The sequence below is a fragment of the Schistocerca cancellata genome, chromosome 2, assembly GCF_023864275.1.
Source record: "Schistocerca cancellata isolate TAMUIC-IGC-003103 chromosome 2, iqSchCanc2.1, whole genome shotgun sequence".
NCBI lineage: Eukaryota > Metazoa > Arthropoda > Insecta > Orthoptera > Acrididae > Schistocerca > Schistocerca cancellata.
The window spans coordinates 740629980-740646086 of record NC_064627.1 but is presented as its reverse complement, the minus strand read 5'-3'; the positions used below and the strand labels follow the sequence as shown (position 1 = coordinate 740646086).

Sequence of the window (16107 nt, the reverse complement as noted above, 5' to 3'; positions counted from 1 at the left end):
CTGTGAGCAGAATATATTCTACAGAATTGAGGTAGGGTTGTGTGTGTAGTTTCCAGATGTCTTGCCAACACTCAGAAAACAGATACTTTAATTTTGAAAATATATCATTTGCAATAACCTCAGTAATGCAGGGAACAGAAAGTGGAACTGATGCTTAGATTACCTCGATCTGCTTCAAGGTCCACTTCTGTGTGTAACCAAAGCCAAAATGATTTAAGAAACGTTCCATATCAGAAAGGGGACTAATATTTTATTTTGCTAGTTACTTATATCTTGTGCAAATCTCACTTACTCACCCAATTTGGTTTTGTTAACTGAAACATTAATGTTACTGCATTGTATAGGCTAGAGTACTATTCAGTATATCAATATAAAACTTCATCTCTGCATTATGATTATGTATTTAGTCTATTCAGTTCAACTGTTACAAGATAATGTTGACTGTTTGTGTTTCTATGTCTTCTTGTTGGTAATATCAATCTTACTTTGCCCCATTTCATTTGTCTGATACATTAAACTGTTAACTACTCTCTTTTCTCTGATAACAACAGTTAATGGCAGTAAATATTGCATTTTAAATTAAGATACATATATTCTTGCAGCAGTGCTGTGGGGAATTCTAAGGCGCTTAGCTTCTCTGCTCCTAGTGCGATCAATTTGGATTTCTCGCAAGTTAAATTTGAGGATGAAACACATGATATGTGTGATGAATCTTCTATTCCTCAGCCTGAAGCACTTACACGGTGAGTAACTGTTTTTTGAGACTTACACATTTTTCCTGTGAAGGAGTCATATTAAGAATTAACACTATGTAATGTATCATATTATTCACTTAGACTGTCCCAAGAAAAAATTAGTTTGTTAGTCACATCCATTCTGGGAGTGTAGGATGCACCAGCTTTGCAAAAGCTGCAATCTCATTTTTTTCATGTGCCTTTTAGAGATTTTAAAATGAACTACTACCAGAGACAATATCTGAAAAAACAAGTATGAGTACATGGAAAAGGACATAGCTAAAACATCCAAGTATCGTTAATCTTCCACTAGATGCAACATTAGAAGGGAAAAGCCATAAACACAGACACTGGTTAGATTTTGTGAAACAGATTATTGAGCGGTACTGGGTGTATTACATGTCCCTACATGAAAAACATGTACAAGAGAGGAAGAAATTGACAACATGGAACTATTTGAAGAGACTGATGATTTAATAAATAGATGAAGTATATAATTAAACAAAGATTATTATACCAGAATGAGATTTTCACTCTGCTGATATGCACACTCTGCTGCAGAGCGAAAATCTCATTTTGGAAACATCCCCCAGGCTGTGCCTAAGCCATGTCTTCGCAATGTCCTTTCTTTCAGGAGTGCTAGTTCTGCAAGGTGCGCAGGAGAGCTTCTGTAAAGTTTGGAAGGCAGGAGACGAGATACTGGCAGAAGTGAAGCTGTGAGGACGGGGTGTGAGTCATGCTTGGTAGAGCACTTGCCCACGAAAGGCAAAGGTCCCGAGTTCGAGTCTCGGTCCGGCATCCAGTTTTAATCTGCCAGGAAGTTTCAAGATTATTATAATATGATAATGACTTAATGTCATTTATTATAGAAATTCATCCATTGATCTTTTCAATACAGTGATTCAGGATCCTTGAAAACCACAACAATAATCAACAATTTTATTCTTACGGCAGAATATTGTGTAGTGATGCAGTATGCTTTTCTATCTGTTGTGAATTGAATATTGTTGTGTAAATGACAAAAGACTTCTTGGTGCAACACAACACACTTGTGGTGAGCCAGATCAATAGACAGTTACAGCTTCCATGAGATCATAAAATAATGTCACAAATTACTTATATTGAGGAATAAGCTATTCAAGAATATTCCAATATAAATTAAATGAAGTTGCATTGTTTTTAACAGACTTGTCCTTGCATTCAGAAGGATGGAATCTCTGATGGAGGCTCTAATCTCAACCCAGCAGTACTAATTTAGGTTTTATATGGCTTTCCAAGATTACTTCAGGTAATTGCTGGGATGGTTTTTACTATAAGGCCACAGCTTACTGTCCAATCCTTGTCAAACTAGACTTGTAAGTAGGTGAATGCCTGTATACCTTAATTATTTTTTTCTTAAATTATACTGTCACAAAATGTCCAGTATCTTTGTAAACGTTATCCACAGATGAACCAATCTACTACTGAAACTAATAGCTATGCAAGTTATGTTTATGAACCAAAAAATATTTACTACACGAAGTAGTATATCGATGAAATGAGTTGTTTGAAAGCTACACATGTACCTCAAGGTTTAAGTTTTCCTCAGTACGTAGGCAAAAGAAAATCTCTCTTTTTCTTGAGGAATATTTACTACAAAAGGTGACATGAGGAGAGCCCTTAACTGCATCAGAATGAAGCTTTCCTTTTCTGCCAGTGGACAATGAAGTAGTGTCAGTGACAGGCTCATTGTTTTCAAGTAGCTTCTTTATGTGATCTTAAAAAGTTTGTTAATGCTAACATGTCTGAAAGATGACAGAGCTTGTTTTTATTTATTATTTTCTTCTTTGTAGCTTGAAGGTTTTGTATTGTAGCTTAGTGCCACCTGCAATAACACATTCACATAGTTTCGAATATAGTAATGTAAGCACCCTTACTTGAATTTTCATGTCCACCAGCATCCAGTGAAGTAGTGCCAGTGACAGGCTCACTGTTTTATAGTAGCTTGCATTTGTATTCTTAAGAAGTTTCGTAGTTCAAATTCATGTTCAAAAACAACAGGGGCTCGTTTTTATTTTCTTTCAGATTTTCAGATTTTAATATTTGGATGGGTAGGGAGTGTGTTTGCTGCTGCAGGATGCAGTAGGAGCTGACCACAATTCGCAAATCATGTTTATTGTCATATAGGCAATGCAGATTTAGAAAACATCATTCTTGTGAAACACAACTAACTCCTTACTCACGTGTAGTGTTGAGAGCTGTCGATAAAGGGTTTCAAATTGATTCTGTATTTCTAGATTTTCGGCCTTTTGACACTGTGCCTCACAAGCGGGTTTTAGTCACAGTGCGTGCTTATGGAATATCATCTCAGTTACATGACAGATTTCCTTTCAGAGAGCAGTTCATATTAACTGATGGAAAGTCATCTAATAAAACGTAAGTCATTTCTGGTTTTCCCCAAGGTAGTGTTACAAGCCCTCAGTTGTTCCTTATCTGTATAAATGATTTAGAAGACAATCTGAGCAGCCATCTTAGGCCATTTACAGATGATGCTGTTGTTTATTGTCTAGAAAAATGATTGGAAGATCAAAACCAATTGCAAAACGATTTAGATAAGATATCTGTATTATGTGAAAATTGGCAACTGACCACAAGTAATGAAAAGTGTGAATTAATCCACATGAGTGCTAAGAGGAATCTGTTTAACTTCAATAACACAATAAATCAGACAAATCTAAAGACCGTAAATTCAACTAAATACCTAGGAAATACAGTTACAAGCAATTTAAATTGCAAAGGACACACAGAAAATGTTGTGGGGAAGGCAAACTAGATACTGTGTCTTATTGGCAGAACACTTAGAAGATGCAACAGATCTTTTGTTACGTGTATACAATACAAGTGGAGAGGTAGAGTCATAAGCAGATTTACCAAAGTCTTTATTAGCGAGTTCAAACATATGGTAGGTACGATAGGCAATTACATCTCTATCATTAAAACTTTCAAGTCCAGGTACACTACACACTCCGCTACCACCTCTCACTATAGCGACAGTGAACCATCCATTTCCATGTGAGAATGTGTCGTTAATATCCAAGCTAAAATTAAGAGAACATCCAAAAAATACGCAAGGTCCATCGAGGAGGGCGTGGGCTGCAACACTCTTGACCGGAATGCAATTCTTCTTGTCTCCTGATGTTGTAGTCAGTTCGATGTTCTCTATGTTTTTGTAAACTGGTGTGCGATGACGACGTCGGTATTTCCTGTAGGGAATGTTGGCGGTGTTTAATGCAGACTGCCTACACTACACCTGGCCATCCTCTTTTTGAGTACTGCTGCATGCCTTAACAGATACAATTAATGGAGTACAGTGAGAAAGTTCAAAGTATTATTGAGAAATAGGGAAGAGCATGTCACTAGCATGATACAGGATTTAGGTTGGACAACCATAGCACAAAAGTGTCTCTTGTTGTGGTAGAATCTCCTCACAAAATTTCAAACACCAGCTTTCTCCTCTGAATGCGAAAATATTATGTTGCTACCAACCTAGATAGGGAAAAATGCTCTTCATAATAAAATAAGGGAAATCAGAGCTTGCACGAAAATACACAGGTATTCATTTGTTTTTTGTGCTGTTTAAGTGTGGAATAACAGAGAACTATTGTTAAAGGTGGTTTGAGGAACACTCTACCAGGCAGTTAAGTGTGATTTGCAGAGTAGTTATGTAGATGTAGATGTAGTCATAGCAGAACATGGTGTTTGACATGGACAGCTGTCTGCAGGCTGCTGCCTTGGAATGCAGCAGTGCCAGAGAAATTGGTACATGACATGTGACACCTCAAGTGTCTCACCTATGGGCTCTGTTGACAGGGTATTTAGGGTATTTTCCATTCTACCCAATGTAGGGAGGCCATGCACACAACAGAGTGAATTCCAGGTTCTAATCTGTTTGCGAAACTCAAGCTGAGGTTGAATGTGCATGGCCTCGCCCATTTGTCTTGTCAGTGGACAATTGGCTGCTCTTTCATCAAGGTTTGGGAGGCACACAGGGGGAAGGATTTGTTTGTTATTGGGAATTCCATAGTTAGGCACATTATGGAGCCCCTTAGGGAAATAATATCCAGCACTGAAAGAAATCCTATATGCACTCAGTTTGTGTGCCAGGACGCTTCATCCAAGTTGTGGAAGAGGTCCTAATGTGCACCTTTTGAGAATGAAGAGTGCAGTCATCTTCAAATTGTGGCTTATGTTGGCTCTGATGACTCTGTCACTTGGGTTCTGACTCTATCTTTAGTTACTCCAGGTGGCTTGTGAAATTGGTTACACCATTGCTTGCATGTTGCAAGGAGAACTTACAGTTCACAGTATTTTACCCAGAGTCATTGGGAGGGTCCATTGATTTGGAGCTGAGTGGGTATCCCAACCAGAGACTCCATCAGTCCTGTGATGCTATTAGCTGCAGATTTATGCATCTTCATTATAGGGTGGAGAATTACAGGATTTCCATTGATTGATGAGGAGTGTATTACACAGAAGAAGCAGTTACTCGGGTAGCAGAGTACAAGAGGAGTACACATGGGTGATTGTGATTTTTTTAGGCTAAACAATAGTTTGAGATTCTCTGATGAAAGCTTGCTATTCAATATGCAGAGAATGAAATTTGATAATGCGCGTGGTAAAGACACTTCCCGTGCCAGGATTTCAACAATAAATTGCTAAAGCATTCACAACAAAGTTGTTTACCATACACCAAGTTTTGATGTAACAATTGTAGGATCATTCAAAGAAACTTTTTGCTCAGTAGCACAGAAGAACCGTGATAATATAGTATTAGTTGGAGACAAATATAACGTGCCGATTATAGATTGGGATGTCCATGAATAAGCTACAGGTAGTGTGGTCAGACAGTCTTGCTAAGAAGTTCTCAATACTTTCTCTGAAACTGTCTTAAGCAACTAAGCTAGGTAGATGCCTTTAGAAACCATGCAAGAGCAATCTGGATGTGTGTCACTGAAGAGCCTGATGCGTGAAAAAGTCTAGAGGAGGACTTATCCAACAGTAGATGTCAAATGGCTAATGTTGCTACTCATGTTTATAGAACAACACCCTGGAGATAGCTCTACAAATTAGAGTTGCAACATAGTGACTACATTAGTTAACGTAGTGAATGAGGGCAAAATAAATCCCCTCCATTCCCAAAGCACAACATAATACCGTTCTCCCTTTCCTGTTCCCTTCTTAAAATATTTCTTTGGCTGACTCATCCCAATTTCTATTTGCAATATTACCAGTATTACTGTTAACCCAGGTATATGCATGTGACCAGTACCTCGTACTCCTTCCCTATTGATGGCAGAATAAATGTATTGAAGTGAAGAGTGATCTGTGAGAACATATGTCTGATACATCAACTCATGATAAGGTTTATCCAGAATTTTGAATCTTCATGCCCACTATTAAATTATCAGTAAGAATTCACAGTTCACAATATTCTGTTTTTTATTTTTATTTATTTTTTTTTTATTTTCACAATAACCTTTTTTTCACTTACAGAGGTATCTCGAGCTACCTGCCAACACTTACATTACAAAATGTTAGATATGTTAACTGGGTCTGTAACAGATATTTCCCTCATGTTATCTTTCTGATCTTAATTGATGCTTGTCTTTTCTCCATTTGTGTCTCAATTTCCTTTCAGCTGCTGTGTATATGAAGGTTTTTCTCGTGTAACTTTTTTTTTCTTTCAGAAGCAGTATAAATGATGAACGAGTGACTAGCCAGGACAGTATGCTAGTGCACAGTGTAGACCTAAGTTCGCAGACAGAAGTCTGGCGTTCCCTTAGCTGTCTTACTGATAGCACTGAGCAGAGTGGCCTCAACATTGACATATCAAATCGTGTGAGTTTGCACAGTTATACATTTTAGCAAGAGATGTTTTAGATGGAGAAAATTTCTATATATTGAGTGGTGTGGTATGTAAGATGTTGACTGTGTTAAATTCTTGGGGTTGCAACAAGATAGTAATTTTTTTTTTTTTTTTTTTTTTTTTTTTTTTTTTTTTTTTTTTTTTTTTTTGGGGGGGGGGGGGGGGGGGAGTAAACACAGACCTGGTTAAATGCTCGAACATATGTGTAGCAGTAGTTCAAATGTTGGTAGCCATAAGCAACTCAAAAGTTAAATAGAACTATTCAAAATGTCACATGGCACCCCATTTTGGTTTAACTCCTCAAGTTGCATAAAAGGTTTGTGAGTCCTAAAATATGTAATATGAATTATTTGTGAGATGAATTCAAAAATATTTTGCAGAAACCTGTTTAAGGAATTGAGTATACTTACTGTTGTTTCATGCTATATCTTTTCCTTAATGAAGTTTATCGTAAAATAAGCTTCATAACAATTTTAAAGTGATTACTTTGGTTTACAAAAATGTATCAATTGTCAGTAGCTTTTCAGGAATCATAAAATGTTTAGCTTTTTGTGATGTGTAGTTTAAAAGGAATGTGTAGCAAATATTGGCAACCTACTCATTATTTTTAGTATTTAATATGTATAAATAAAAAGCTACGCACCAAGTGGTGGCAGAAGACACACATAAAAGACGGTTGTAATTGGCAAGCTTTCGGAGCCAGCAGCGGCAGAAACGGTGAGCGGTTTCAATCATCGTCTGATCATCCTCAGATTGTTACTTGCTATGTTAAGTGGAATAATGTGAAAGTTTTATTAGAGGACACATGAATATAATTGCAACTGTAAAACATTATGTATCTATAATATAAGTAAACTGCTGGAGCTGATGGCATTGAGTGCTAACCGCTCTTGGCTGGTGTTTTACCATAAAAAGAAACCATTATCTTTGCTTAACGCGCAGTTGGATGTCATAGAGAAATTCTTTTTCAGTTTATTTGATGATTTGTTCTGAAACTGCGTGCTCCATGCCAGCGGCAGTCAGCAAGAGTATCTCTTCTTTTACTTATATCGTGGGTGTTTTTTTTACTGTTGTTCTTCTTCATGTGTCCTGTAGTAACTGTTATGTTACTCCATTTACAGGGTATGTAACAGTCTGAGGATGAAATGAGTCACTGTTATTTTTTTAAATAAAATATTTCATGCAATCTAGACTGCTTTCATTATATTTTTAATGTTATAGTTAGACTTGAATACAGCTCATCTGATCAAAATGGGTTGGGTCATGCTCTGTTGCTTTAAGCCCTGAAGAGGGATCTTAAATAGCAGAGGCAAAGTAGCAATATGATTGAACAAGTCAAGAAATGGGCTGTGGTTGTAAAGGAGGAAACATTAAGAATATGATCCCATAGCATAACAAGGTAGGTACAACCAAAGGATTAATTCGTTTATTCAAAATCACACACAACTTTATTCAAATGGTGATCTCCCATTGGTTTGTACTGAACATAATATAACTACAATAAACAAAAATGACTAATTTTGCAGTACTGGCAGAGCATTCATAGGCAGTAACAAATATGAACTAAAGTCATTGAGCCCAGTATGAAATCACTAAAGCTGCAACAAAATCTCAAGAGTTCAACCTTGCATATAAGTCGTCATACAGTGAAAAATTCACTGCCATTGAAGTGTTCAATACTTTTAGCCTGACTATGAGTCTGTGTCGACTAGCAATCAGAGTTCCAAATTATTTCTTAAGTGCCGAACTGGTGCGCATTGAAATCTTTCTGATTCCTGAGTAACACTTAATCCCATGTGGCTCTGGACATACAGACCGTACAAAAAGCAACCTAACTGACCAAGAGATGAAGACCAAAAGCCCACAAACCCTGCTCCACATGCCTATTTAAAGACTTAGTGACATGACCCACTGTCTTCTTACGACTTGACCACCACTCTTGAGCAACGGTATATCACATATTTAATTTTAAACAAAGTGAAATAGCTGGCTATATCAATTTTATACACCATAAACAGAACTACAGAAAACCTAGTGAGCTTGACAACTTCATTCATCTTGGTGCTGCAGTTCTGTGTTAGCCAGATGAAATCTTACAAAGCAGAGTGATAAAAAAGAAGTGGAAATTTTCGTTTGCTTAAAGAATCCTTATTTATTCATCAACATCAACTTTGTCCCTTTCAAAGTAATCCTCCTCAGATACAATACACTTGTGTCAGTGTTTTTTCCAATCTTGGAAGCACTTCCGGAACTTATTTTTCATTATAGTGTTCAGTATTTCTGTTTTTATTTCATCAATGGTGGCAAAATGACATCCTTTCATGGTTGTCTGGAGCCTCGGGAATAGAAAGAAATTGCAGGAGGCCACGTCTGGTGAATACGGTGGCTGATGCAACATTATGTTTTTGTACTTTGCCAAAAAAATCTGAACAAATATTGAGGTGTGAGTGTGAGCACTATCATGATGCAATTTCCAAAAGTGGTTTTGCCACAATTCTAGTCGTTTCCTTTACATTGCTTCATGAAAATGGTGCATAACTTCCAGGTAGCATTCCTTATTGACTGTACGACCATAAGGCAGGAACTCATGATGGCAAAAATCCACTGTAATCAAAGAAAACATTGATAAGAACCTTCACGTGTGATCAAACTTGTTAAGTTGTTTTGGCCTTGACTCTTCAGAAAGTTTTCATTGGGACAATTGGGCCTTGATTTCAATGTCATACCCTTATACCCAAGTTTTGTCACCTGTTATTACCTTCTTTGGAAGTTCTACATTGTTGTAAGCTTCCTTCAGCTATTCTTGAGTAATGTATATGCGATCTCATTTCTGGTCAAAGTCCAACAATTTCAGAACAAACTTTGCTACTAAATGTTTTATGCTCAAAACATTTAAAAAAAATTGCTTGGTATGAGTCAAAGGATATGCCGAGATCATCAGCAACCTCTCTGATGGTGATTGAGTGATTTTCCGGAACCATTTTCTATTTCTTCCATAGTGCCATCAGTAATTTATGTGCTAGGGCATCCAGGGTGGTCATCGTCTTCAATGTATTCTCGACCCTCTTTCAAGGATATAGCCAAATGGGGAGGTCCAGGGAGTCCAGACCTCCCTATCACCTAAATGAAATTACACACAACATAGTTGCCGCATAGTGAAATTGAAAGATATTTTCATTTCCAGTCATACCATGAAAAAGGGTTATGCCCTGTCTATAGTCAACAAGGCCATCGATAGATTTCAATTATTGATATATTGATAGCACTGTCAGCTATTGCCCATTCATACTTTAGCCAAGACCTACTACTGCACGTTGTTGGCCTTGCTTGACCTTAGTCATTGTTTTGTTAATCACTTCAATTCTTGCTTGCACTTGATTTTAATATAAGTGCTACCATTTATTACTTTTGTTCTGTGTTCGGTTGTGATAGTTTCTAATTATACATAAGTTTGTAACAAGAAAGAAGATGAAAACAAATTCTAATTTGTCCACTAGCATTTTGGTAAATTAAAAATATGTATGCTTTACTATAATAGCCTAATTACCTATCCAAAGCACTTTAATGTTAGACTGGAGTTGTTATCTGGAGACTGATAGAACTTTGGGGTTGCAATATTTAATATTTCAGTATTTCACAAGGCAGCAGAGCAATAAACATAACTACAAATAACATTACATTAAACTCAGTACATAAAAATACATTTGGATTTGCATGTGTCACCCAAAAATTGAACTGATCAACAAAAATATTGCCCAGATAGTGATCTGCTCAAATCTGTCAGTAGTCCCCAAATGGCAAAATATCACCCATCTGGTCACCTGGGCGGTACTAAATTATGAAAACCATTTCCAGTACAGAATGACAGGGAGGGGTTTGTGGAGAGTGGACAGGGTATGTAAAGACAGCATAATTCATTTGTTTCTAAAAGATATTTTTCAGCTGGTTGCTTGAATCCATCTCAGTTGACTGTGCCCTGCATCCCCGACCTCACCCCCCCCCCCCCCCTCCCTTTTTCTTTCCTCCATAATTTATTCATACTTTTGTAACTCTTTAATAACTGAAGGTTTTTTTCAGATTTTCTATGATTATCTTCAAACTATAATGTTTTTAAGTTGTATAAACAATTATATAAAAATAATTTTTATTACTCTTGTAACAGTACTTATTTTAATTTGGGGAATAGTTATTTATTTCTTGCATTTCTTGCTACAAGAAAGATATTCTATTGTAAAATTTCTTATTTGTTATATCCTTGGAACAGTCAGTCCAATTGTCACAACTCTAATGCATTTGTAAATAAACGTCGTGTAAGCAACTACTTCTGTTGTACGTCACAGAGGAGATTGGTAGCATCAGAGACTGTATTATACATGGTGAGTCACTAACTATTGCCACCAAGAATTATCAGAGCATGTGTTTCGATAAGTGCCAAAGTGTAAGGAATACCATTCAATCCATGAGAAGAAGATTGCAGCACTGCATTTATACCAATGGTCATCACTTCGAACACTTTCTGTAAATGGACATTACACATCATTGGATTCATCTCGATAGCCGCTATCAGAAAATAAGTACTAAACTATAGATCCCTTAAAAAAAAGTTTACCTTCATATCTCTGATGCAACCCCACCTAACAAGAAAAACCAACTCATATTATGGCTCCCATTGCCCCATGCAGTATTTGTCCCACAAACTTTTCAGCTACTATCATACTTTTGGAGTTATTCTTGGTGGCAATAGTTAGTGACTCACCCTGTATAACCATATTATCGAGGATAAACAAAAACTCATTTGTGAGTTCACATACATTACAAATATGGTTGAAATCAATGCATGGATTAATGTTAAGATCTCAGAAGTGTAGCTCATATTATTTGTGTATACCGTTCTGTTTTGTAAATTAATTTAATTGCTATAGTTTCAATTTCACTGTTGAAACAATAATTTAAAAGTAGTTCGTGATCAGATGAGGAAATTTAAGAATTTTCATGAAATGAAAGATACTTTAATAAAATTTGAGATTCAATTGAGGAACTTTGAATGCTTTGAAGTGATGAAGAAACTCTAACTTGGTTTCAGATAAATGAGAAGTTTAAATACAACAGTGCAGTAGGAGAAATATAGATATTGTGAAAAGAGGTTTGAACACTCTAACATTATAAGTCATTCAACCCAACGTTAAGATTCTTCTGTTCTGAGGTAGTGAACCTTATATTAGAAGACTGAGCTGTGTTTTGTTAACAAAGGGGCAATACATTATAACAAAGTTTTAATTTGTTTGGCAATAAAGTGAAGTTATATTATCACCAAGTAAAAAATATTTAATTGTGCGTCTGGGTATTTCTCTTATATACTGTTGAGAATACATCTTGTACTTGTTGAAGAAAAGTTTCTCTTGCTTACTTTTATAGTCAAATACTATTTGTATGAAGGCTCCCCAAAAGCAAATTATGTACATAAATTTAAAAAATTGTTTTCAGATAAATAAAAACATGAACTTTTTTTATGTCTTCCTTAGCAAATCATATCCCCCCTGTGACAAAATCTTGGCTATGTCATTGCCTCTTTGAAATATTTATACCACTCGTAAACTCTTGCCTTAGTCATAGTAGATTCACCAAAAGACACAGTCATTATTTTGAATGTGGTGCTGCACTTTATTCTATTTCCTAAACACAATTTAATTCAAATTCTTAGATCCACCTTCCCGAAAGTTAAAATTTGCTGAACTGTAGAAATCATGGTTAATCTTTGTGACTGTAAACAATAAACATAATATTCAAAACAGCTTAAAATGCAGACATACATCAGGAACATACCAACAAGATAATAAAAAAAAAAAACATTTTGAGGATAGGATGTACAAGCCTGCAAAATTAAAAAATTCCCGTTACTTTTTGATGGCACCTAAAAAAATTTTTATTAATAAACTTATGGATTGGTAGGATAATGGAACAGTCCTCTCATATTGGTGATAGTCGTCTGTGTACATTGTTCAAATTAATCAATAAATGAAACTTCCTGGCAGATTAAAACTGTGTGCCGGACCGAGACATGAACTCGGGACCTTTGCCTTTCACGGGCAATTGCTCTACCATCTGAGCTACCCAAGCACGACTCACGCCCCGTCCTCACAACTTTACTTCTGCCAGTACCTGTCTCCTAACTTCCAAACTTAACAGAAGCTCTCCTGTGAACCATCATTAAATAATTTAGAACTATATGTATAATTGTTTAACAATAATAGAAATGTAGTCCTTGCCTAGCTGGCATCAAGATCTACCTAACTGTCTGTCACATGCATATATTGTGTGGCTGTATTGATTTTAATTGACTTTACAAACAGTTTTTGGTTTAAATGTTACTACCTTTGTTAATAACAATTTTATACATATAGTAATAATTTTAGTGAGCTCGTCTTACTACCACGAATTTGACACGTTCTTTATATTTTTCGTAATATTTGTGGAAATAGATTTAGTGTTTTCAGTGAATATTTTAGATTGCAGTTTTAGCATAATTGGTTCCTACCATTTTGCCTTCCGTGATGGCATGATGTCCCCTTGGCTGCTGTAACTACTGGGTGCAACCTCCCATGTCCATTCACAGCTCACTGCAACAGCCTGGGTACTCTGCCCAGTATCAACTCAGACTAACCTGGCCCATCTACTTCAAAGCAATTGCCAGTCACACACCACTCAGCCAAATTCTTAGTGGACTCGCCACTCACAATGTCGCATAATGACACTAGTATCTGCACTAAATTGTAGAAATGAGGGTGTATGGACTGCAAAAAATGCACATTCTCTCAACGAGTCAGTGATTTAACTTTCGTGAAAATTAAGTGCTAATCAGTTGCTGTAAATGTTCCATTTCTCTTTGACTTCTTCAAACAGTAGAAATCCTGGGATATCTGAAATTGATGCCGTTGATGGACTTTTTATGTTGGATGTCAGGTACTGCAGTGTTTACAGTGTCTGTCCATTTTAATAAGTTCAACTGAGGGCTTTGAGCAGTACGTCGTCATCTGCCCAGTCAGATTGTTCAGTGGAGCAGGCGTTCAATTGCATTCTTGTCACATTGCTGTAAAAAGCATGCGTGATTTATTTCCACATAAAACTTGATACAGACAAGTATGACATCAGAAACTGGGAAATTCACAAATTTATCATTGGCTAAGCAGGCAATTTTTCAGAAAAAAATACCCATCACATTCCCAATCCAAACATGACTCCAGTGACAGCAGGTACGAGCAACATCCGAGTAACAAAACCATCACAGTTGGTAGAATCCCAAGGTTTGCTATAAAGGACAGCTGAGATCATTGTAAAATGCTGGTGCATGTAAACACTGATGTGGCCAATGGCAGTCCTGCTAATGACTCTAGCACCTGACTCACATGGTATGTTGCCATAGACTTTACTATACCATACCTTGCATCTTGCATCATCTAAGCTGGATATTGTAGCAGTTAAACAGTTTGAAAATGTGTTTTCCATATTAATGTCCTGAGGGAGTCATAATAGGTCTGCCTTGGATCATTCCAAAGCAGTTGCTGCATCACACATCAAACACTACACAGAGAAAGATAATTTGTACATCAATAACTCTTCCATGATCAGTGCACAGAAAGATGTATGCTTTTCTGTAGATTCCACTTTTAATATGCTTTCTTTGTAAATTAAAAAAAGAAAGTGGCTGGCACTCCTCAGACATTCAAATGTCATTTTCAGTAAGCTTTCATTGTTAATTTAAAAAATATGACTCATGCACCTGAGGTATTCAGATGGCAGCTGAAAGCCTTTCGTTTGGCTCACTGTACAGAATTTCCCTTGTAATGGTAAATCCTGTAAACCATTTCATTGCAATGTAGTAAACTATTGTATATACACTCCTGGAAATTGAAATAAGAACACCGTGAATTCATTGTCCCAGGAAGGGGAAACTTTATTGACACATTCCTGGGGTCAGATACATCACATGATCACACTGACAGAACCACAGGCACATAGACACAGGCAACAGAGCATGCACAATGTCGGCACTAGTACAGTGTATATCCACCTTTCGCAGCAATGCAGGCTGCTATTCTCCCATGCAGACGATCGGTGAGATGCTGGATGTAGTCCTGTGGAACGGCTTGCCATGCCATTTCCACCTGGCGCCTCAGTTGGACCAGCGTTCGTGCTGGACGTGCAAACCGCGTGAGACGACGCTTCATCCAGTCCCAAACATGCTCAATGGGGAACAGATCCGGAGATCTTGCTGGCCAGGGTAGTTGACTTACACCTTCTAGAGCACGTTGGGTGGCACGGGATACATGCAGACGTGCATTGTCCTGTTGGAACAGCAAGTTCCCTTGCCGGTCTAGGAATGGTAGAACGATGGGTTCGATGACGGTTTGGATGTACCGTGCACTATTCAGTGTCCCCCTCGACGATCACCAGTGGTGTACGGCCAGTGTAGGAGATCGCTCCCCACACCATGATGCCGGGTGTTGGCCCTGTGTGCCTCGGTCGTATGCAGTCCTGATTGTGGCGCTCACCTGCACGGCGCCAAACACGCATACGACCATCATTGGCACCAAGGCAGAAGCGACTCTCATTGCCACCACTGGAGGCGGGCTGCACGATGTTGGGGCGTGAGCGGAAGACGGCCTAACGTTGTGCGGGACCGTAGCCCAGCTTCATGGAGACGGTTGCGAATGGTCCTCGCCGATACCCCAGGAGCAACAGTGTCCCTAATTTGCTGGGAAGTACGGCACTGCGTAGGATCCTACGGTCTTGGCGTGCGTCGCTGCGGTCCGGTCCCAGGTCGACGGGCACGTGCACCTTCTGCCGACCACTGGCGACAACATCGATGTACTGTGGAGACCTCACGCCCCACGTGTTGAGCAATTCGGTGGTACGTCCACCCGGCCTCCCGCATGCCCACTATACGCCCTCGCTCAAAGTCCGTCAACTGCACATACGGTTCACGTCCACGCTGTCGCTGCATGCTACCAGTGTTAAAGACTGCGATGGAGCTCCGTATGCCACGGCAAACTGGATGACACTGACGGCGGCGGTGCACAAATGCTGCGCAGCTAACGCCATTCGACGGCCAATACCGCGGTTCCTGGTGTGTCCGCTGTGCCGTGCGTGTGATCATTGCTTGTACAGCCCTCTCGCAGTGTCCGGAGCAAGTATGGTGGGTCTGACACACCGGTGTCAATGTGTTCTTTTTTCCATTTCCAGGAGTGTATTATAACATATCTCTCTCTCTCTCTCTCTCTCTCTCTCTCTCTCTCTCTCTCTCTCTCCTCTCCCCCCCCCCCCCCCCCCCCCCCCACACACACACAGAGAGAGAGAGAGAGAGAGAGACAGCCATGTATATAGTTACTAATTCCATGCAGCTTTGGTTGAAATAGTTCCATCGAAGGGGGAAATCTTGTTGCCTCTATCTGTAAGTGTTATACTTTCTTG

The 16107-nt window shown here is 38.3% G+C and overlaps 1 protein-coding gene across 4 annotated transcripts in view; it reads left to right on the top strand.

Annotated features, from left to right (window-relative positions):
- LOC126162537 (transmembrane protein 94) overlaps positions 1 to 16107 on the top strand; it is a 501552-nt gene that overhangs the window by 387970 nt on the left and 97475 nt on the right. For all 4 annotated transcript variants that reach the window (XM_049919114.1, XM_049919113.1, XM_049919112.1 and 1 more), the window contains 2 exons: positions 603 to 743; positions 6461 to 6611. In XM_049919114.1, the coding sequence (XP_049775071.1) occupies positions 603 to 743; positions 6461 to 6611 (292 nt within the window). The remainder of the gene's footprint in view (positions 1 to 602; positions 744 to 6460; positions 6612 to 16107) is intronic.